This window comes from Penicillium citrinum (genome assembly GCF_028827155.1).
Source record: "Penicillium citrinum strain IBT 23319 chromosome Unknown utg000006l:1.0-3011923.0:1.0-3012962.0, whole genome shotgun sequence".
Classification (NCBI taxonomy): Eukaryota; Fungi; Ascomycota; class Eurotiomycetes; order Eurotiales; family Aspergillaceae; genus Penicillium; species Penicillium citrinum.
In genome coordinates, this window is record NW_026622691.1 from 624,824 (window position 1) to 645,893 (window position 21,070).

At 48.4% G+C, this 21,070-nt stretch overlaps 7 protein-coding genes across 7 annotated transcripts; 3 read left to right on the forward strand and 4 right to left on the reverse strand.

Moving 5' to 3' along the window:
• Positions 1-238: 238 nt before the first annotated feature.
• Positions 239-1,194, reverse strand: N7469_006762 (60S ribosomal protein uL6; the record flags this gene model as incomplete). Its single annotated transcript, XM_056645680.1, has 5 exons — positions 239-289; positions 364-462; positions 512-739; positions 822-847; positions 1,149-1,194. The coding sequence occupies 5 exons, from the start codon at positions 1,192-1,194 to the stop codon at positions 239-241; spliced, it is 450 nt and encodes a 149-aa protein (XP_056499121.1).
• Positions 1,195-1,521: 327 nt separating this feature from the next.
• N7469_006763 (glutaredoxin) lies at positions 1,522-2,525 on the reverse strand (the record flags this gene model as incomplete). Its single annotated transcript, XM_056645681.1, has 3 exons — positions 1,522-1,853; positions 1,936-2,335; positions 2,451-2,525. The coding sequence occupies 3 exons, from the start codon at positions 2,523-2,525 to the stop codon at positions 1,522-1,524; spliced, it is 807 nt and encodes a 268-aa protein (XP_056499122.1).
• Positions 2,526-3,597: 1,072 nt separating this feature from the next.
• Positions 3,598-6,410, reverse strand: N7469_006764 (alpha/beta fold hydrolase; the record flags this gene model as incomplete). Its single annotated transcript, XM_056645682.1, has 2 exons — positions 3,598-4,532; positions 4,589-6,410. 2 exons carry the CDS (start codon positions 6,408-6,410, stop codon positions 3,598-3,600), a joined length of 2,757 nt encoding a protein of 918 aa, XP_056499123.1.
• A 1,393-nt stretch (positions 6,411-7,803) lies between these two features.
• On the forward strand, positions 7,804-11,758 carry N7469_006765 (uncharacterized protein; the record flags this gene model as incomplete). Its single annotated transcript, XM_056645683.1, has 4 exons — positions 7,804-8,097; positions 8,158-9,772; positions 9,831-9,944; positions 10,002-11,758. 4 exons carry the CDS (start codon positions 7,804-7,806, stop codon positions 11,756-11,758), a joined length of 3,780 nt encoding a protein of 1,259 aa, XP_056499124.1.
• Positions 11,759-12,191: 433 nt separating this feature from the next.
• N7469_006766 (RXT2 domain-containing protein) lies at positions 12,192-13,950 on the forward strand (the record flags this gene model as incomplete). The annotated part of the gene is made up of 4 exons (XM_056645684.1): positions 12,192-12,264; positions 12,333-12,454; positions 12,562-12,715; positions 12,788-13,950. The coding sequence occupies 4 exons, from the start codon at positions 12,192-12,194 to the stop codon at positions 13,948-13,950; spliced, it is 1,512 nt and encodes a 503-aa protein (XP_056499125.1).
• A 1,049-nt stretch (positions 13,951-14,999) lies between these two features.
• N7469_006767 (bifunctional phosphatidyl-N-methylethanolamine N-methyltransferase/phosphatidyl-N-dimethylethanolamine N-methyltransferase) lies at positions 15,000-15,864 on the reverse strand (the record flags this gene model as incomplete). Its single annotated transcript, XM_056645685.1, has 5 exons — positions 15,000-15,072; positions 15,141-15,567; positions 15,637-15,653; positions 15,711-15,750; positions 15,816-15,864. 5 exons carry the CDS (start codon positions 15,862-15,864, stop codon positions 15,000-15,002), a joined length of 606 nt encoding a protein of 201 aa, XP_056499126.1.
• A 433-nt stretch (positions 15,865-16,297) lies between these two features.
• On the forward strand, positions 16,298-20,049 carry rgsC (putative intermediate filament protein (Mdm1); the record flags this gene model as incomplete). The annotated part of the gene is made up of 2 exons (XM_056645686.1): positions 16,298-18,968; positions 19,025-20,049. The coding sequence occupies 2 exons, from the start codon at positions 16,298-16,300 to the stop codon at positions 20,047-20,049; spliced, it is 3,696 nt and encodes a 1,231-aa protein (XP_056499127.1).
• Between the last annotated feature and the right edge of the window lie 1,021 nt (positions 20,050-21,070).

The window sequence follows — 21,070 nt, forward strand, 5'->3', positions numbered from 1 at the left end:
TTCGCCGCTCTACACAACTGGGCGCAGCTACGAAAGACCAGAGACACCAACACCAAATTAAGGAAAAAGGTATGGATTCGTACTTGCATCGCTACATTGGCTTCGTACACGTATCAAAGGGATAATTTTGAATTTGCAAGTCGTTTGTTTTTTTGTCATTTCGCTTTGCTTCCCTATATGCAAGTAGGCGAAATTAAAAAAGGAACTCTCCCGGACACCCGAACCCAAGCGTCATTCTTTACTCCTCAATGATGTTGCCCCGCTCCGACACGTACAGACCGTCAAGGAACTATAAAGCATTAGTATATCAGAGATACTAGGTAGGGCAGAAATAATTGGCATAGCAGTATTGCTGTTACTCACCTTACGGATATCCTTGTTCCGGACACGGCAGATCTGCTGGATGTCGGCAGCACTCTGGGAGACACCCTCCAGAGAGTTACCGGAGAGCTGAAGCTCATCCTTAACGTTGGGGGGAGGGGACGATCTCAACACCGGGCTGGGCAGTCACGCGGCGCACGTACTTCTCACCCAGGAAGTTGCGGATCTCAACCTCGGCGCGGTCGGTCTCGGGGTTCTTCTCAATGTTGACGTTGATGGGAAAGTGAGCGTAGACGTAGCGCATCTTGTACAGGAAGCCGCGGGTGACACCGATGATCAGGTTGTTGATGATGGTGCGGACGGTACGGAGGGTAGCGACACCCTTACGGGCACCGTGGTGCAGCTCGATAGAGATAACCTTCTCCTCGGGACGGCCGAAGGTGACGGCGATGTGGGAGAGATCCTTGGTGAGCTTGCCGCGGGGGGCCCTCGACGGTCACAACCCGCGAACGAATGTGAATCTTCACTGTGAGGGGAGAAAAAAAATCGTCATCAGTTTTTTGAGTCCAAGAACCTAAATTTTGCATAGCAGGAAAAAAAAAGGGAAAATATCCCCAATGGCCAGCATGAACAGTCACAATTCATTTCTCTCTGTTTGAATTCCCCCTCTTGCAGAACGGTATTTCGTAGTCGACCTGGTTGGTATTCCTCCCATTTTCGCATCTGTGTGTGTGTGGTTCCCCATTCGAGATCCTAACCCGGTCCGACCACGCTATACCGTCCTCGAGGCGATCGCGAAAAGAAAAGGGAAGAAAGTCGAAGCTCACCATTGTCCGGAATGGGCAGCCGTTCCTCGGAGTGAATGTACCGCATCTTGACTGCGTGGGTGTTGTTGGCCGAGGGGGTGAATTGTCGATGTCGGGAGGATAAATTCGGGCTGGAGGAGTTGGTGGACCATCTCAGCAAAATTGCATGTCACGGGATTGTGCGTCTGGTCGCTTACGGCCCGTTTGGGTCTAGCGCGTAGGGTTGCTTATCACTTATCATCACATGACCGTAAAGAAGTCTATAGGTCACGTGGGAATCATCGGAATTGTTTGCACGGTTTGTTCATTGTTTGATAGCAGAGAGTAGTTTGTAGATGGTAGTTATGTACAGCAACGCTAGATATGATGATGGTATTCTCAATTCATCCACAGCTCAAATTTGAGCTGCTTCCGGTAGCGGAGGTGGAGGCAGATGCTTTACATCCGAAATCCACTTTCCACCCATTTGTCTCAGCGTCGAAGCCAGCTCGTCGCTTTGATCTAGAGCAGGGATATCATCACCACCACCGATACTCTTCCCATTCACCAAGACATTAGGAACTGTCCGACGACCAGTATTCTGCGCCAAAAGATCTTGCAAACTAGGCCCGATAGGATGTTGATCCAATTCAACAACAAACGGTTTTGGCGAAATAGCATAATGTTCCAGGAGGATGGTCTTTGCCTTTTTGCTGAAGGGGCAGTATGATTTGGAGAATATGATCACTGTTTCATAGCGGGTTAGCCACAGCGTCAAATAGAAAGGGTTCGTAGAGGTTGGGGGTCAGAGTCAGAGTAAGTCACATACCAGGAGCCCTCTTCAAAATATAATTCAATTCACTCTTCGCCTCCGTATGATCCACCATCTCCTGATTCTCCTTCTCCTTCCCATCTACCCTCTCAGAACCCTGTACACTCGAGTCCTTCTTGGGAACCGTCATCTTTGTTCGTCCCGCGATGGAAATCTCCTCCATTTCCTGCTCCCCATTTCCACTTCCAACCCCGTCATTCTCTTTCCCCTTCGCAGCAGGTACAGCCGGCCTCTCAATATCCGATCCCGATCCCTGCGCCTGTCCATACCCATTGGAACTCTCACCAGGACGAACAATCGGCTGTTGCACCTTCGCATTCTTAGCATCTTCCTTCGCGCGCATGGCTTTTAATGTTGATTTGTAGAATTCTTGGTTCTGAATCTTGCTCGCTTCGCCCTATACGGTCCCATTCAATGATTAGCTTCCCATTTCCAATTCTTCAATAGACCTAGTCCAGACCCATCTCTGTCCAGACCGTCTCTGTCCAGCCGGTTCGGGTAGTGATTCATACCGAGTAATAAAAGCATAAGAACACGATCGCGACAACTGCGACAATCGCTAATCTGACGCGCCGTTGAGATGGCATCTTGAAGATAAATATTATCCTTCCTTCCCTATACCATATACCACATACACAGTCTCTCTTCTTTATACCAGGCGAGAGATCAGATCTTGATGATGCTGCGATGCGGGATGCGGGATGGAAAATGAATGGAGTCCGCGGCGCGCCAAAGAACGAAACGTGACGCCAAGAAATCCACTCAAGCTTAATGCGGCTTGGCTGGTCTCTGTATTTTTCGGTGGTTTATGAGTGTGAAAAGTTGACTTTGTACAACTTAATGGTCATACAGGGTATCAATTAGCTGTTATTGGAAAGTTTGTACATGCTTGTTCGTACTATGTTGGGTGTGGTATACGTATACGAGAGCTTGAATCTGTGCTCAGGAGAAGTGGGGAGGTCCCTGAGCCAGGAGAATGGTTCATCCCTGAGTGGATTCGGTGGTTCAGTATGGAGGACGGAGTATTGACATTGCTGTATTTTGTATCTATTGTGGTTTAATCTACCGTCTTTTATACATTTCATTGAGACGTCTAGAGTTCCTTTCAAATGGAGAATCTTCCTACTGTAATTCCCAAACTGCCGAGTGGAGATATCGTCGCAGTGTGGGGACGACGGAGCACGATGTCTCAAATGACTTGGATGTATGTCTAGAAGTGAAGTACATATACACGGGCATCTGCAAGGTACATTTTAAATTGCAACTAGGGAATAATATCTGCAGGGGTTTCGGCAACTTCAAGTATAAATTAGATGTTAATATTGGGTATTGTGCTAAATAACAGTGGTTTTGTCCAAGAGTCTCCATAGAATGAATCCATAGACGGGCATACATCGGTCAATATTAGAATTAGGTTTATGTAGAGGGTATGTGTGGTGTATGTAGATTGTGGGTAAATAGTGCGAAATGGAAGAGGAGTAATCGTCAGCCACAAAACCCGTTGTTGGCTGCGTTCAAAGGATGGTGGTTAGGTGGAGACCTCCAGGGTCTTTGTCGAGAGAAGACGTCACTCGTGCTTTTTTCGACAATCGCTCGAACGAGGCGGACGAATTGTCGTGTATGATAAACGGGGGACAGCACCAGCGGAATTGTCAATTATCAGGTCTGAATAGACAGGCCTGGTCGGGCAGCATGATTTGTTGTTGCTCGGCGTCGACCTTGGACGATGGTCGTCCAGTCCTCCCACTCTTTAGCAATCTCAGTCAAGACGCTACCCATCACCGATGCAGACGCCATGAGACCATGACCCTCACCCTCAAGAATACGAACTTCACAACGACGCATAGTCTTGCCCAGCCATTGAACATTATCCACAGGCACGCGAGTATCTTTGCTACCATGTTGGATCACAACGGACCGTGTAATATCCACGTATCGGAATCCTATGGTCTGGCGACGTTCTAGGCAAATCAAAAGGTCGACTGCTGGGTTTGCATTGGTGGTCGCAAGCTCCCAAATTCGGTGGGTCAGCCGTGTATCATAGTCTTGTTGACGTTCAAGCTCCTCTTCGGGATCTTTGGCGCGTGAGCCAAGAGTAGCATCGCTTCGTCTCGAGGAGGCATGGGCATTGGTAGTGCTATAAGACCTGGTGCCTCCAAGTGGTGCGGGGCCTTCCGGTTGATTCACAGATGTCGTTTCAACATTTTGTAAGGTAGGTATAGGAGGGACTTCAGCGTTAGCTGTCTCTTTCGCCGCTTTGCGCTTTGCACGCTTGGGCGACTTAGGGAGGCTAGTTGTAATACTAGCACTCGTAGCACTCATGAAACTGGTGTTGGCAACTTTTAATAGAGAAGTTGGTAGTGCACGAAGGATTCTTTGAGAATAAGGAACTGCATTGGTGGGAGCAGGTTCCTTCTGGGATCCGATAGTGGACAATTGAGAAGGAGGAATCCACGGTGCGAGTAGATGAATGCGACCACGGATATGCTGTGGGATTCGAAGAGCAGTGGCAAGTGCATATATCGCTCCAGCCGAGTGGGCGAGGATAGAGAATTTGGTTACTCGAAGATAATTACAAACAATGGCAACATCATCTGCAAGGGTGTTAGCTATCAAAAATTTGAAATCTACTATAATGAGGCAAACTTACCAGGCCAGCTGAGAGGAGTGCTTGGCTCATCAACTCCATGCGGCTCGCTTTCACCGACGCCTGGACGATCTAGTGTGACCAGACGTAGGTTCAGGGTGCGGGCCAACTCATCATAGAATGCCATAAGATATCGAGTGAGACCCATTCCGAGACAACACAGCACAACGTGACCCTTTGGATTGCCGACCTCGGAGAATGCTATGGATCGGCCTGTCGTCGGGTGAGCCACTCGTTGTGTCAATTTGGGAGAGAATATATAATCGTCCACGGCCAAATCAATTGAGTCCGCGCTAGACGGTCTCTCACCGTTGAACGAAGGACGATTCGTGGATGTTGTGCCAGATGGCGTACGGCGATGGCTATGGGTAGGGGTGACGGGCTCCAACGATCGTCTGTATCGTCTGTCAACCTCTGACTTTTCTGTCGGAACCCTTGAGATCTGTGGAGAGAAGTTGGTAGGCTTCAACGCCAGTGGTGCCCCAGGTTTGCCTGTGCGGCTCTTCCCCGTCATAACCGAAGGTGAAGGCGCACTTTCATTCACCGGTCGATCAATCTTATATCCGTTCGGAGGTGCGCGTCCCTGGTCAACATAGCTGTTACTACGAGATACGTCTGCTGGCCTCGCAGAGGGGGGTGCCGCCTGTGGTGGTTTGGCTGGGCTGTCCTCCGACTCTAACTCTGTCTTGATTCTCTGTTGCTGATCCTTCAGTTGCTGTATTCTCTTGGTCACTTGCTCGGCATCGTTACTAGAGCCCGGCAGACCATTTTCCGGCGCAGCAGATTCCTTGCTGGCGGTAGATGAATACCGACTGTGGCGAGCAGACCTCCTTTTCTTCGAGCCGGAAGATTGGCTGTGTCGGTGCCGCAAGGAAGAATCACGCGTGGGAATTATACGACCACTTCCAATCCCTCCTGGATTATGGTTGTCAGGGGTACTAGGAATTGACTGGAGCTCTCGGGTCGGAGGCGTTCTGGTCCCCAGATTGCCGCTAGAGCCTTCCTTGGGCCCGTGAAGGCTTGTCTCCTCGGCTAGATCCGCCATGGAATGCATGGATCTCAAACTAGCTCGACTTCGTGGAATGTTGTGACGTGCAGTGTCGTTAAGGCTATTAGTCTTACGCAAACGGTCGCTCGACCCGTCCCTATCACCAATGAATTCCCGCGAGGCCTTCTTTAATAGCCCAAACTGCCCCTTGATACTCTTTCTCCCTGCGGAACTGTTTGATGCAATGCTGACGGCACTGGATAAACGGGGACCCGGTTCAGCGCTTATGGTACCAAAGACTGTGTCTTCGTTGGTGGTTCTGATGGAGTTATGAGAGTCTCGCGAAGCCGGACGGGTGGACGCGTCGTTCTGTTTAAAAGGTTTGAATCTCGGCGAGCGCGGGGACTTTGGCGATTTGGGCGACGGGGGCGCTCTTGCCATGCGAATGACAGGGGCCGAGGCAGCATCATCCGGGTGCAAGAAAGGGCTATCGTTGGAGGGTTCCTCAACAGTAGCAAACGATGCCAAATTCATACCCAGTCCATATTGCTTCGAAGGGGGCACAGAGAAGCACGGTGCGGTATGAGGCACTTCCGGCAAGCCGGGATCAGAATCTTTGGAGTCCTTGGAGTCAATTCGTGGCACGTTGTCAAAATGAGAGTTTAAAGGAACAGAGATCGTGGACAAGGACGAGATCAGCGAGGAGATAACCTCTGGCGAAGTTGGATCGGCATTAGCGCCCTTTGCGCGGCCAGGGAGAGACTTGCGACGGCGACGTCGATTGAGCAAGGCCGACTCGGCGGGTTTAGGCGCGGGAGCGCCTTCATTCAAATGCATGGCGTTCAATAGTCTAGGGATGGAACGGATAGCATCGATAGTATACCCGTTTTATTGCCAGGATCGGGGGATCAACCAGATATGCAGGATGGTGGGTAGGCAATACGCATGATCCGTTATAGGTAAGAAAGATAGGGAGTGTGTGAGCGTAAGTTTTGTATAGGAACAGTCGACCAATCCTTGTAAGCCCCTTGCGGGGTGGTGGAGGGTGATAGAGAAAAGAGATGGGAAATTAAGATAAAAAGATAAAAAGAAGGAGGGAAGACAAGAAAAAGAGAGTGACAGGTCAAATGACCCAAAAAGACCAAAAGGGAGGGTTTTTTGATTGATTCTCCGAGGGGGGGAAGGAACCTTTTTAGCGTTCGCGCCTTCCGCTCCACTTTCAAGTTCAAATTTCCCACTCGTTTGTGACGACCTTTTAAGAAAAGATCTCCATGATTAGCATTGTATAGGATTACTAGTATTAGGCATTGTCTTGACGGAGGGATAGAGTATATCTTTAGTTATGTGCAGATGTAGCTAAAGTAGTGTAGTATCTGACTAGACATAGTATAACACAAATACGAAAATACTAGTATGCATGCTGCTAATAGTGTTTATTTGATCCACGTGTTTTCCGTGCAGTACTGTACATACATACGACGGAGTATTGTGGGTGGGAATGGATCGACGATCTCGGAGATGACCTCTTGATATTGGGTTTGGATGTGGTCCACTCATACTCCGTGAACACTAGAACCCTATCGTATTTCTACTGAGGTATTGCCTTGATTGGTATATCGGACTATTCCCTCGTCATATGTATAATGTTACATGGACTAGTGCCAGTACTTGAGTTGAAGCATATTATAACTCGAAGTCGACGAAACTAATTCATGTTTATATTCTGATTCCATGGCTACTTTGTAGAGTACCGTGGTACCATCTGCAGTCAGGTTGAATATATACATTGGCGTCCACACCTTAACAGTGTAGTAGTTTAGGTATACTTCGTACACCCAAAATTTAAAGCCTCGGAAAATGCCTTAAACTATTTGATCTACTAAAGCCGATTAATTTTAGTGAATAGCAATTTTCTATATATAAAACAAAGGCAATTAGTTAGTATATAGTTAGCTACATTAGTTAGTGTACTTGCACTCATACTTCAACTTAGTTTCAGCAAGCTTCACCGCCCGGCCTCCGTTGATGCCCCAAGCTTGGCAAGCCAACGCCAACTTGTACACCTTCAATCGCATTCCCCCACTCTCGCGCTCTCGGCCCTCATTAAAATCAGTTTCTCACAAGTGTCCCCAGGTACAGTCTCAAGGCTGTTCTTTATACAATTCTACCCTTTTTACAACAAGAAATGCGGTGACCGAATCGTGCAATAATAGTCCCCTGCTTGTCCGCAATGGACGCCTATCCCGACGACTACGTCAATCACAACCTTCCTTTGGTCTTATTCTCAGGACTCGAGGCTGGTTCGGAAAATGACAATGAGAAACTCTTCAAATACCCCTTGCTGGCCGAGCGGGGCCATAATATCTTCTCTGACTTCCCCCCATTAAGCGGGGCGGTTGCGGAGGAGCTGCGGCAAGTCCTACTCGCGGAGGATGGCTCCCACATGCCTTGGAAAGCCGGGCAGAACTCCAATGGAAATCAACCAGGGTCACGATTAGGGTACAGAATCAAGAGTACTGGACGGGTAAGTCACTCGAGGGTCTTCGATACTTTTCCCATGCGGGCTGCTAATTGCTTTCTCCAGTCTCATAAACTTCCCCCGCGCAAAGCCGACCCGCCTCAAAGTCCTTCCCCTACAAGCCCGACGGTAGATTCGGAGAGCAATGTCTCTGGATCAGGAATAAATTATGCCCTTCATTCACCCATTTCACCACTATCTCCCGGATCTCCCACCTTTCCCGATGGACTACTCACGCCGCTGTGGGTAACAAAACACCAGGACCTTGTCCCTGCAGCCGTGCTGAACTTTTTCCCTTTTTCGCTTGACCCGAACATGAACTCTTTGCGTGATAATCAGCTCAAGATAGAAATCAATGGGCTTAAGAAAGAATGGGAAGCTTCGGGATTCAAGACTCGCTTCGTAGCGGTCTTGATTTCAGAAGAAGGAGATGGAGGCTACGAGGGAGAAATCGACGATCGAGTGGCAGGTATTAGAAGGGCCACAAACCTGGATCAAAAGTCTATCTTCGTTATCCCGCCAGATGCTACAACTTCGGAGTTGAAGGATTTTGTGAGCTCTTTATTCTCTCTACTACAACCCACTGTTGTGGAGTACTACCGTGACTTGTCGAAACATGCCCGACGGAAGCGCAACAGAAGTAGTATCCCGCCTCCGACTGCTCCTCCAACCAGCGGCACTTCCCAGACGCTTTCGCTTCAAGGATGGAATGTTCGATATGAGTTTAAACTTGGTATTCTCGCCGAGTTTCGCCAAGAGATGGATGCTGCCTGCCGAAACTACGAGAGTGCATATGAAACTCTATTCGGTCAAGAGGTTTTCGAAAACATCGCCGGCTGGGATGCTCGTTTTAACGATGCGCGCTTATTAGGCGATGCACTCGCTATTCGCATCATTCGCTGTCTACTCTGGACAGGTCAAACTACCGCTGCCACACGCTTTTGGGCCGATCATAGGATACGGACTAAAGATATTGTCAATAGAAGGGGTAAGGGTAGCAAGAATTATGGATGGGAGGCCTGGGAAGCTCGATGGTCAATGGTGATGGCCCAGCTTATTCACCGAGCGGGCTCATCCCTCCAGGTCCTAGAGACTGCTCTCGACCCGGCGCAGGCGCTGTCGATATTCTGTCCTCCCGAAAAATCCATCCCAAACCCTGACCGTGTCAGTCCTTGGGAACAGCTTCACCACGAGGGTTACTGGTTATACCGCTCGGCGAAACATACCATGCTTCGGCGAAAACTCGCAGAACAGATCCCGAACGACGATCGTCTATCCCCTGGACAATCTCCTGCGTCTCAAATCGCAAGTAAGTCTTACTTGTATGATACATATCTCGCCCCGGACACACATCAGGAGTTCCCTCATGCAGAGGGTGGTGGGTTCGACCATTCGGGATTAATTCTAGACACGTTGAAAATGGCCCTTGAGGAATTCACCAAAAGGCACCAGACCCGGAAAGTGGAAAGTTTGAGTCTAGAGATTGCTCAAGAGTACATCCGAAAAGGTTCATGGACTGAAGCCTACAACTCTCTACAGCCTCATTGGGCGACCCTCACCTGGCGTCGATCTGGCTGGTGGCAACTAATGGAAACCTATGCCTGGGCCTTGAGAGAATGTGCCTTGAATATTGAAGACCAGGAGATGGTCTTGAAAATAGATTGGGAACTTCTAAATAAAGGTCAGTGGTGCTTTTGCAGGCTCACAGCTTATCTGAGACGTTCTAACTCTGATTTCAGCCTTCCCATCGAGACCTGCATGGCAATATGATATTCATAAGAGCTTAGAGATGTTTCCTACGGAGAAACCAAAACCATCGGTTGTTCTTCGGGCTGAAGATGTTTTGACTAGTTGTGAGTACGATCAAGCATTAACCAAAGAACGCGTCATTTCTGATTTTTATTTCTCAGTGACCGCATCTCTTGTTTTTGAGAAGTCGGAGGGAAACGTTGGCGAGCCTTTGAAGGCTCAATTAACAATTTCTTCCTGTGCTCAGCCAGCATCAGCACCCATAAGGCTTTCTGAGGTTAAACTTGTCTTTGAAGGATGTCTTCGTCCAGTAAAGATCCAGGCCGATCATGATGAGAACAGCAACACATCAAGCCCATGCTGCATTTCGTCGATATCCCTTCGAGAGCCTAGCAGCCCAGACAACTCATCCCTCCAATCACCGACGAGCGGCCTGGCTACGCTCATTGGGATTGCCGACTTGACCATCGGGCCTTCACAAACCAAGGTTTACAATCTCATTTGCATTCCTCGCGAGGCTGGGGATGCTCAAGTTGCTTGTATAGCGATGCATATTGATGAGGAGAAATTTGATCTTGCGTATATGATCACAGGTCATTCTGAGCGACCTTCCTCTTGGTGGCAACAGACCAAGAAGGGAGCTTCTCAAAGAAGAATCGGTAAAGATCGAGACACCGGACGATGCAAGATCATGCCTAAGCCTCCCAAGATTCGCATCTCGACACCGAATCTCAGAAGCACATATTATACCAATGAGCGAGTGACACTGAGCATCGGCATCCACAATGAAGAAGACGAACGCGCCGAAGTTTTAGCTGAAGTCAGACTCTTCGGCACGCCGGAATCTACGGCCAAACTTGCATGGTCTGAGGCGGATAGTAGCCCAGACTCGGCTGAATCAGGATCAAGCACGCCTACTGAAGGTCCTTCTCATTTTATTAAGCAGAGTGTCGGCTTCCTGGATCGTTCAGCGGACAAAGAACTCGGCATCGTGCTGGCCGATACGCAAGAGGCGGCAAAGTTTTCCCTAGAGATCTCCGCTGTTTACCACCTTGTTTCTGATGTTCAAACACCCATCATCAAGACAATAACTGTAGAGCTATCGTTCATTCGACCTTTCGAAGCCAATTACGACTTTCTGCCTCACATCCACCCTCTCCCTTGGCCAGATTTCTTCTCTGTCAGCGATGACTTGGTCGGTGACCTCATTTCAAAACCGGGTGGCTTAGTGCAAAAATGGTGCCTCAATTCCAAGGTAGTATCATTTGCCTTGGAGCCTCTCGTGATCGAAAAGATGGCCCTAAAACTCCTGGACATAAGCATTGGCGCCGTCTGCAACATCGAATCTGAAGTCCTCATTAGTCCAGAGACGCCCCAAATTTCACCCGAGGAGCTGCGCGACTCCAATTTCTTCCTCGACGTGCAAAAAGTCCTCCTCGGTGACCGTCGACCAACAGCACTCAACTTTGCTCTAGAAATTACCTGGCGTCGAAACTCATCTGGATCCGCCGTTGAAGATAATACAACAACCAGTGTACTAGAGATACCCCGATTCGTCGTCCCAATGGGTGAACCAAGAGTTTTAGCTTCATCGTCTCCCTCGAATAAATTGCCAGGCCTGATCCACCTGGAATATAACGTCGAAAACCCATCCACGCACTTCCTGACTTTTAACCTTATGATGGAAGCTAGCGAACATTTTGCTTTCAGTGGCCCCAAGACAACTGTCATCCAGCTCGTCCCATTAAGCAGACATACCGTGAGATATAACATTCTCGCAGCCAAACGCGGACTTTGGATTCAACCGCAACTGGTCGTTGTTGATACTTACTTCAACAAGACACTCAGGGTTCTTCCCACTGGTGAGATGCGCGCTGACAAGAAGGGAGTTTTGGTCTGGGTTGATGCGGACGATTAAATTTAGATCACCCCTTCCCTCTTCAATGTTGATTATCATGATAAATGTACTTAATTGGGAACAATTCCTCAAACAAGGTGAACATAATCACCACGTATTCTACAATTCCAGATCCTCTCCCCATGTTGGTATACAATGTAGTAAATGCCAGGGCTAGTCACGTGCCAGCCCTTATCGGTGATCGCGCCGGAGCTTCGTCACTTCCCCGTGGAGGATTGTTCAGCCGCTACTCTTCACGACGTCGAGGGCACCCAAGCTCTATTAATTAGACCTGTCTTTGAACCTTACCACACCATTGAGAATCATACTTGGACCACACTAGTGGGAGATTCGGAGAAATTCTACCCTCAGTCCCCCCCCATCCACGGACCCCTCTTAACGCGCCAGACCGACGTTACTGATCCGGCCGCCCTCGTGGGTTAACCTCGCAGCCATGGCGACACAAGCAGCCTTGATCGCCGACACAATTGTCGGAATGAAACGAGCTCTGCGCCGAGAACGCGATGGTAAGGGTTTCCCTGTTGTATCTTTCATTTTCACGCAACGCATTGCTGATCAGATTCTTTTGGTACAGAGTCAGGTCCAGACGATCCCATCACCCAGCCTACTAATCGTGGTAACAAAATGCATGCCAATGCGAAATATGTTAGTGAAGGTGCTTTGGGATATATCAATGCCGAAGAGTTCTACAAAGAGGTGCGTGACACGAGAAAGTTGATTCTGAAAACGGATGCTGGGGACAAAGTCCTTGCTATGAAAGACTTGCAGAGTGAATCGAATATTGACAATGTCTTAACTTTTAGAAAGTCGATCATGCTGGATATACACGTTATATCCTGAACAGGAATCCCGTTCGATATGACTCCGAAGGCGATGAACTTGATGAAGAGGATGAAGATTCTGAGGCTGATGCCGCAGCCGCCGAAGAGAACCCATTCTCAGGAATTGCGTTAGAAAGTTCGTGAACACCATGAAGCTAATTCTCTACTGAATGTATTTTCCCCAAGCTAACAACGAATTCTCGTTCAGCTCTACTTTGCCCTTTGAAACATCCTTCCGAACTCCCGACGCATCCATCCATGTCTCAGCCATACACCTCCGAAGCCCTCGAACAAATGACCCTAGCCGTCGAGGAAAAGTTACGGCAGGAGAGAGCCTTGCTCTGGCGCGCACGAAACCTACATCGTCAATTTTTGGGGGATGGTGGCTGGATTCCGTGTGGTGTTGTTGAAACCGCGGATGATCGTTACATCTTTCAGCCTCGGGGCGCCGACCGAATCGCGTCTACGAAACAAAAAAGGCAGAACGGGGCCGAAGCAACGTACGGAAATGGAGGAATCAGTGCACAGCAAGATAGTGCATCTGGGGAGGCTCAGAACTCGACGAGTGTGTCTCAAATGACAAATAACGATGTTGAAATGGCAGAAATTCCATTGGCATCGGCAGAAGTACCCTCAAATACCGATACACAAGAGCCTTTGAACGTATTAAAATCCGAGGAAGCGGATGCAACAGTCGCAGGTCTTCCACAACACCCGGCGGGTGTCGAGGAAGCCAGCGAGGGGGCCGCTTCATTGACAGACGCAAGGGAGAAACGGGAAGAAATGGATACAACCAACGGCACCAACAAGACAGACACAGAAACCATGAATACAGAGACAAATGGAGTTCAGAGTCTTGAAACCGAGCAAGATGAGGAAATGCACGATGGGTCTTCTCCAGAACCACCTCGTCGCATGACGACTCGTGCCCAAGCCAACGCAACTAATCCAGGCGATGGCTCCCCCATATCCTCAACAGGTACCCTTGGTACATTCCCAGCTCCACATCCGCTTTTCCTCATGCCAGAAAATGTCCGGCCAGATGCGAATTTCGGCCTACCACCTGCCGAAGCCGAAGAAACCCGACGTCTTCTCTGGTCATATATCCAGAAACAAGAAGAAACTGTCCGAGGCTTCGAACACATGCTAAACTCTCTTCTTCGTGCATTCCGCATGCGATCCGATGTTCTAGAATGGTGCAAGGCTGAAGGACACGTCGGAGAAATGAGTGATGGTGAAGACTGGTATGATCGTGAGAAATGGGGTCTTGCTGAGAATGAAGATCTTAAGAAAGGCACTGATGAGGATGAAATTGAAACTGTTGATGATACACGTACAACGGCGAAACGAGGTCGTGGACGACGTCAATAGGTCTTTTCTCTCTTCTTGACCTTCTCGTGCCTCCTTTTATCTCTCCTCCCTTGGTTGCTTCTGTCTCATAGCGTGGTGTTGGTGGTGTTTGATCGATCTAGGTGGTGCATCTCAGGTACTTTGGACCATGTGATGTCGATATACCCTTTTGGAGATAAAATAGTGAATGTATCAATTTCTTTATACTCTTCTACTGCCCTTCCTCTATATATAACTGATTGTTTTCCTCGATCATGGTTTAATTCTGGGAAATACTAGGCGAAATCAGCCGGGTTAGTACAAGTTGGTAGTGCCCTAGCAGACTTCGAGTGCTGTCTATGTAATCCAGGTTCGACTCCTGGGCCTGGCCTTTTTTGTTTTCTCTTCTTTTTTTTCAAGGACTTCATAAACTTGAAGTTCCACAGAGAAATCACTCGTAGATATAGCTAGATGCTAAATTACTCTTAATCGACTAGCATTTCAGACATATCAGTATCATCTTTGACGGCATGTCGACACCCAGTGTATAATAAAGACGGGAAGGGAAGTAGGTGGAATATAGAAAGTAGGATCCATGTAAAGAAATATTTATTTCATCTATTGATAACCGAGCTTCCAGCTAATTCAACTTGAAACAATATGTACAATCAGAAGCTGGAAAAAGGGAGCGTTTGGAGATCACAATGGGCAAGGTACTACATTGCTGATGGGCTTGTCATGGGTGCAATGGAAATGTGGCCGCTCTGGGATGAAAGATTATTTTTTGGTCGCGTGAGGGAAACAACAAAAGATTGAACAAGTTTTTAGCATGTCCATCCTGCAGTGTAGCTTTATACTTGGCCAGTCGTGAAAGCCAAAAGCAAGGTCTATCGTCTACTACCCAGTATTGTTGAAGATTCGGATTCGGAAGTATCCATGTGCTGGGAAAACACCATGTCCCATCTCGAGAAGTTCATTTGAAGCTCGGGGATTGGGGGATGTTTGCTTGTCGGGGTTTTGGGTCTGACTGGTATTGTCATGTGTGGATTATGGATGTTGAAGGTCCAAGGTAACCCTGAATACACGTTTGTTTACAGCTTCTTGCCGCCCTGCTTCTTAGCGCGCTCGCGCTCACGTTTGGCGTAGATTTCGGCAGTGAAGGGGCTAGAGATAAAGATATTAGCAGATGTTTTTTTTTTTTTGATAGATATGTGATGCAAGGCCAAACTTACTCCTCCCACTTCAGGGCGAACCAGTAGAGCACGAAGACTTGGGCGGTCAACAGAATACCGGCAACCTTGCCATGGTATAGAGCAACGCCGAGGAAGTTCAGAGTGCTTCCCCAGTACATGGGTGATCCGGTCACATTGAACGGGAAGCCGGTGACGGGGGCATCCATGAGGATACCAAAGTAATCACCCAGATAGGTACCAGTCACACCAAGAGCCCACATGCTAGACAGGACAAGGACAGAGCCAATGGCGAAGAGAATGCCGCCGATGATGGGTTGATGTACAGGCGCATAGAAGGGCTGGTCTGCCAAAGCCTGTTGGTAGACATGATCACGGAAGATTCCCAGAGTGAAGATAGTAAAGGCCAGGAAGTAGCATCCTTTGTAGGGGCCTCCGAAGATGCGTGTGAGGATGTGGGTGTTATACTCTGTTCAAACTCCCGTTGTTAGCCGAGTTGCAAAAGTACGAGGTAGAGCAGGACAATGACTTTACTGACCAGCACGAGCAACAATACTTGGACTCAATTAGCATTGATCTTTGGGTTCATATACATCGAATTCATTTACTTACTTCCAGAAGATTGGATTGAATGCAATCGTCGCGGCAGACACTGTACTAGGTCAGTCACATGTGAAATGCGGAGACGGCGGTCCACGTATGTAAAAGAGAGCTTACCAGCCAGCGAGGGGGCTGAGAGATCAACAAAGTCAGAGAGACTAGCCATGGTGGCAAAGCTTGAGCAGTGAAAACACAAGGACAAGAGGTAAAAGTTGATTGAGAAGAAAACAAAAGAGGTGCAAGCAGGAAAGAAGAGGGGGAACATTGCGGATTAAGTAAACAAATGACGTTGAGCTGCCGGGGTAGACCGCCTGCTTAATTGGCGCACATCACGATTATGCCCAACTTGCAGGCGAGACTGACGAGTTCCGTGGAGTGCTTTTTGTTCTGAGAATCAGTCGATATAATCTGAAGGTAGACTCGATTTGAGGGTCTCCAGCTCAAGCCTTGATCTACTCTCAACTACCCTTCCTTGTGCGCCCTCACCGCCGTTCTTCCCCCGAGCTCTGTCGATCGCGCCATGCCGAGTCGAGCTTCCTACTCTTAATCTACGCCGAGTCCGTCATGAGACGTGGAGCTCTCATACGTGTCCAGGGAGAATGGCTCTCTACAGTCGCGACCTGATTCTAGCAGGTGTTGGTGGGTTTATCGCCTGGGGTCTGGTGGTCCGCTGGTTGCCGTTTCTTCGGTATTTGGGATGGGCTGTAGCGCTGGGCGCTGGACTCACATCGACTGGATTTCTTGCCCTTGTATTTTTGACCGTCCGAAATACATCTCGGAAGAATGGAACTTCAAGAAATGTCTCGGTGGCATTCATTAGACCCAACAACTGGCGGAGAGAAGTATTTAATGCACGGAAGACTGCTCGATATCAGGCGAAACCATTATACCCCGAATCCTTTGTCGTGTCAGAAGGTCTCGACGAACTCCTTTCCTTCATAACTCGGGACTTCATATCCTCATGGTATCATAATATCAGTCCGAACCCGACTTTTGCGAACGAAATCGATCGAGTTATTCGCATGGCTCTCGAAAACCTCCGCGACAGACTGTTGGCAGAGGATATGATCTCTTTGGTCGTTTCTCGTATATTTCCGATATTGACGACTCATCTCAGAGAGTTTGACGTGGCCGAGCGCTCCGTACGAGGCCGTAATCTCAATCGAAATGTCACGGAATCAGAAGAGCTTGACCTGGCCATCGCCAACAAGTTCCGTGAAGGTCGTCTTCACCCTGCAGCGGCTCTTTCTGCGTCGGATCCCAAGCTCGTACAGCAAGAATATCTTCGAAAGATCGCGGTGACGCTTTCCCCACAGCTATTTCCAGAGAGTGTACTCAACAGTAGGATCGTTTCAGTCCTGATCCGTGAGATAATCTCTTGCGCTGTGCTACTTCCCATCATGACAGCCCTGTCTGATCCAGATACATGGAACCAGCTGGTAGAGGCATATGGAAGAACAGCTTTGCAAGACCGAAAAACTGTTCGCAAGCTGCGCGCAGCCCTGGACGAGCATGCGTCTCCGGCCCCCAAGTCTAAGCGCGGCCAACCGTTTCCGCGATTAGCAGCCCACGATTCGGAGCGAGTCTTTGAAAGATTTGTTCGAGCTATCAGGCGATGTAATAATCTGTCTGATGCTCGCCGTTTCCGCGCCGCAGTTGTCAGTCAGTTAAAGCGAGAGAGTATGGTTGCGAATCAAGACCCGGTATATCTAAAACGCCTGGAAACAGGCAAGAGAGTGCTTGATCAGAAGGTTGCTAAACTAGCCATGCCAGGAGGTACCCCTTCGGTACCACAAGTCTCAGCGAACGCCCATCATGGCAATGCTTCGCCAGCAAGGGAGATATCACTTGTAGATGTCATGCACCAAGCATCGGGTCTTTCCTATTTCATGGAATTCATGGATCGCCAGAAGTTAATGTCACTTGTTCAATACTGGATCGTCGTTGACGGTTTCCGTAACCCGCTGGAGGATGATTTTGGGGACGAAGCATCGTCATCATCTATAACATGGAACACCTCTGATCGAAATGACATTGCTCTGCTCAGTGAAACGTATCTCAACAAACCAGAATTGAGGGTATCTGATGAAGCCCGGAAAGATGTGAAAATCTTTCTCAGTGCTGGGAAACGTGCAACTCCCGAGCAGTACCGCAAAGCTCGTACGGTCGTGTTATCGACGCAGTCGGCCGTTTTAGAAGAACTGGAGACAAAATACTACCCGAAATTCAAAGACTCGGATCTGTATTGGAAATACCTCGCATCGGACGAGGCATCTAATTCTACTATTGCCGCTCCTCAACCTTCAACCCCGGCCATCCCCGTCGAGCCTCGTGAAAGACGACCGTTGCCTCCTCTCATTGTACGGACAAGCTCACAGCCGGGAACTCGTCCATCAAAAGATCTTCGACGAGCAGCTGTATCTTCTAGTGATGTGCGTGGAATGGGAAAGCTTTTTGACGACGATGATCCACCGCGACGATCGATCGATTCCGAACGATCTGCTCCTCTGTTTGATGATGACTACGACACAGACAACATGGCCACCTCTGTTCATAGTTTGGGTAGAGACTCCCAAAATGGTGAGGCAGAGGCAACGCAAAGCCATGTACTTGAAACTATGGAAGCGGCTCTGAACGATATTATCACGAATGAACCAAAGAATACACGGGTGGAAGAATTGAGAGGAAGTAGTGATGGTGCGTCTTCATCTTCACTATTTGGACAAGAGCGTCCAGAGCTCTCACCCCGCAATCCCTCCGAAGCACCTCGTCCCGACAACCGTGTGCCGGAGAAGGGAGAGAAGAGCAAGAAAAGTATTGCCTCGCTTGGTCTAGTCGGAAATGCGCGCTTCGGAGTCTTCGACGATGACCTTTTCCCGGACCAGGAGAAGTTCATTGAGGACGAGTACGAGGAGCCGGTTGACGATGCGGATAAAGACTCTGCAGACGAAGTCCACGAAGCTGCACCCGGTGATCTGGGGTTGACCGAGGCAATTGAAGCGCTGACAGTTGACATTGATAAACTCACCTCTCAAGGTTCTGTTGTGGAGGCATTGACACGGAAGGCAGAGTTGACGAACAACACCGCTGAATTGCGAATTTTAAGCAAATCTAAAGCGAGTATTCAACGAGAAATTCACCGAAAGGAAATGCAGCGGCAGCAGTACATTATCCAAGAAGGTGACAATAGCTTATACGGCCGATCGACTGTCCGCATCAAATCCATCATGGTGGGAAATGAGCCAACTGATGGCCGGGAATTCGTGATGTGTAAGTAGTAGTCCACTCTTCCATAGATTTCCCTTCAACTAACAAACCGCACAAAGACGTCGTCGAAGTCCAACGCAACGCGGGCGAGCAAATGCCCGCAGCGTCTTGGGCAGTTCCTCGGCGATACAGCGAATTTCACGAACTCCATCAAAAACTGCGGAATAGCTATCCATCCGTGAGACATCTAGAATTTCCTCGCCGACGAATGGTCATGAAACTTCAAAAAGAATTCCTCCGCAAACGCCGTGAAGCTCTAGAGTCCTACCTCCAGCAACTCCTTCTCCTCCCAGAAGTTTGTCGCAGTCGAGACCTCCGCGCATTCCTCTCACAAAGCACCATCCTCCCCCGCACCGAAGTAGACAATACCACACGCTCAGAAAGCGACACCAAAGACCTTGTCTCCCGCATTTATAACTCCGTCGCAGACGGCATGGACGACTTCCTCGGAAACTTCGGCGTCTTAGACCAATTGTCAACCGCAGGACAAAACCTCATTTCAGCTGCGACAGCAACAGCAGGAGTTGGACCGATATCGTCAAGTATCGACCCGTTAACCGAAGACGCCGTCACAAGCGCCGAAGCCGAAGCCGAACTCAACGCCTTCGAAGACAGGAACCTCGAACCATTCATTAAACCCGTCTGTGATCTCTTCCTCGAAGCCTTCGAGTTAAACCGCGGCAATAACTGGCTTCGCGGTCGTGCTGTCGTCGTCGTTTTACACCAATTACTCGGCGGAACAATCGAGCGAAAAGTTCGAGACGGAGCCCGATCTCTCGCACAAGATGAGTCTTTACTAAAATACATATCTCTCGCACGGGATTCACTATGGCCAGATGGCGTGTTACGAAAATTCCAGCCTAGAAGTCCTGCAGATCGTTTGAAAAGTCGTACTGAGTCGACGGTCGTTTTGGCTACTCTTGTTCCCGATTTAGCTGGGAATGTAGTTGGTAGAGCTAATGCTCAAGCTGCTGCTAGGAGGATATTTGCGACTTTAAATAACCAACCATTAAACGCGCATCTTGCGTTCACCATTTTAGATGAGATTATTCTTGTTCTTTTTGGTGCGGGTAGGGGTCGTTGATAGATACTTGAGAACAAGGCTTTACTTATTTTTTTTTGCTAGCATGTTGAACATTCTTTTCCTTTTTCGAGTGAAGCGCATACATCTTTTTGTATACATTTTCAAGACATTTTTTCTTTAGCGGTTTGTTTGTTTGTTGTCGTTGTTTCTGCTGCTTTTTTTCCTTCAGGACATTCGAGTTGTATATAGTCATAATTGCCGCACATGAATAGTCTAAACTTTACTAGTAAAAAGAAATGTGCATATTACATTACATTAGTTCATGCTACCATATTTACTCATTTACGGGTAGTATCAGTGCTGTACAGTGCTGTTCAAGCAATTTCTAGGTCATAGCGGTGAATCTAGCGGGCTCCAAGTGGGCCGCTGTGGGTATATGTACAATGAGCTTAAGCTTACCTACCCGTTCGGGACTAGTGTCTGTCAGTTTCAAGCTTCAATCAATACTATACTATTGTAGTACAAGGTACTAGTACATTAGTGTACTAATGCGAAGACTATAACTACAGTACAATGAGGTAGATGAATAAGATTGAAAATGCATTATCAAAGAAGAATTCATAACTTACATCAGGCTGTTCATAGTGACCAACAGTGACTACGCCATTAAGGTTATTCACCAAGAGACAAAACATGGAAGATTCGAGTCCGTACTCCTCTTTGATCCATAGCGAGCCATTGATATCACATACGTCAATTAAAGGCCAAGAGTAGATGGTGAAATGCTAGTCGTAGCCACAATCAAAGAGTGGCATGGCCATTGCATGAAGTCTCTCTTTGCGGTAGATATAGCATGTACACCCACCAGCCTTATAGTACTATCACACCGATCCCTCCTCCATAAAACCACACTGACCAGAGACGAAAGAGTATTGAAGTCATACACAGTGTGTAAAGTGATATGTCTAACTCAAGGTAAACTCTAATATATCGTGGTACAAGTTTGCCCGTGACCAAAGGTGATACTAGGAAAAAGACATTGATGACTCGATACACCCGTGGATAGAGGTTGTTCTATCTG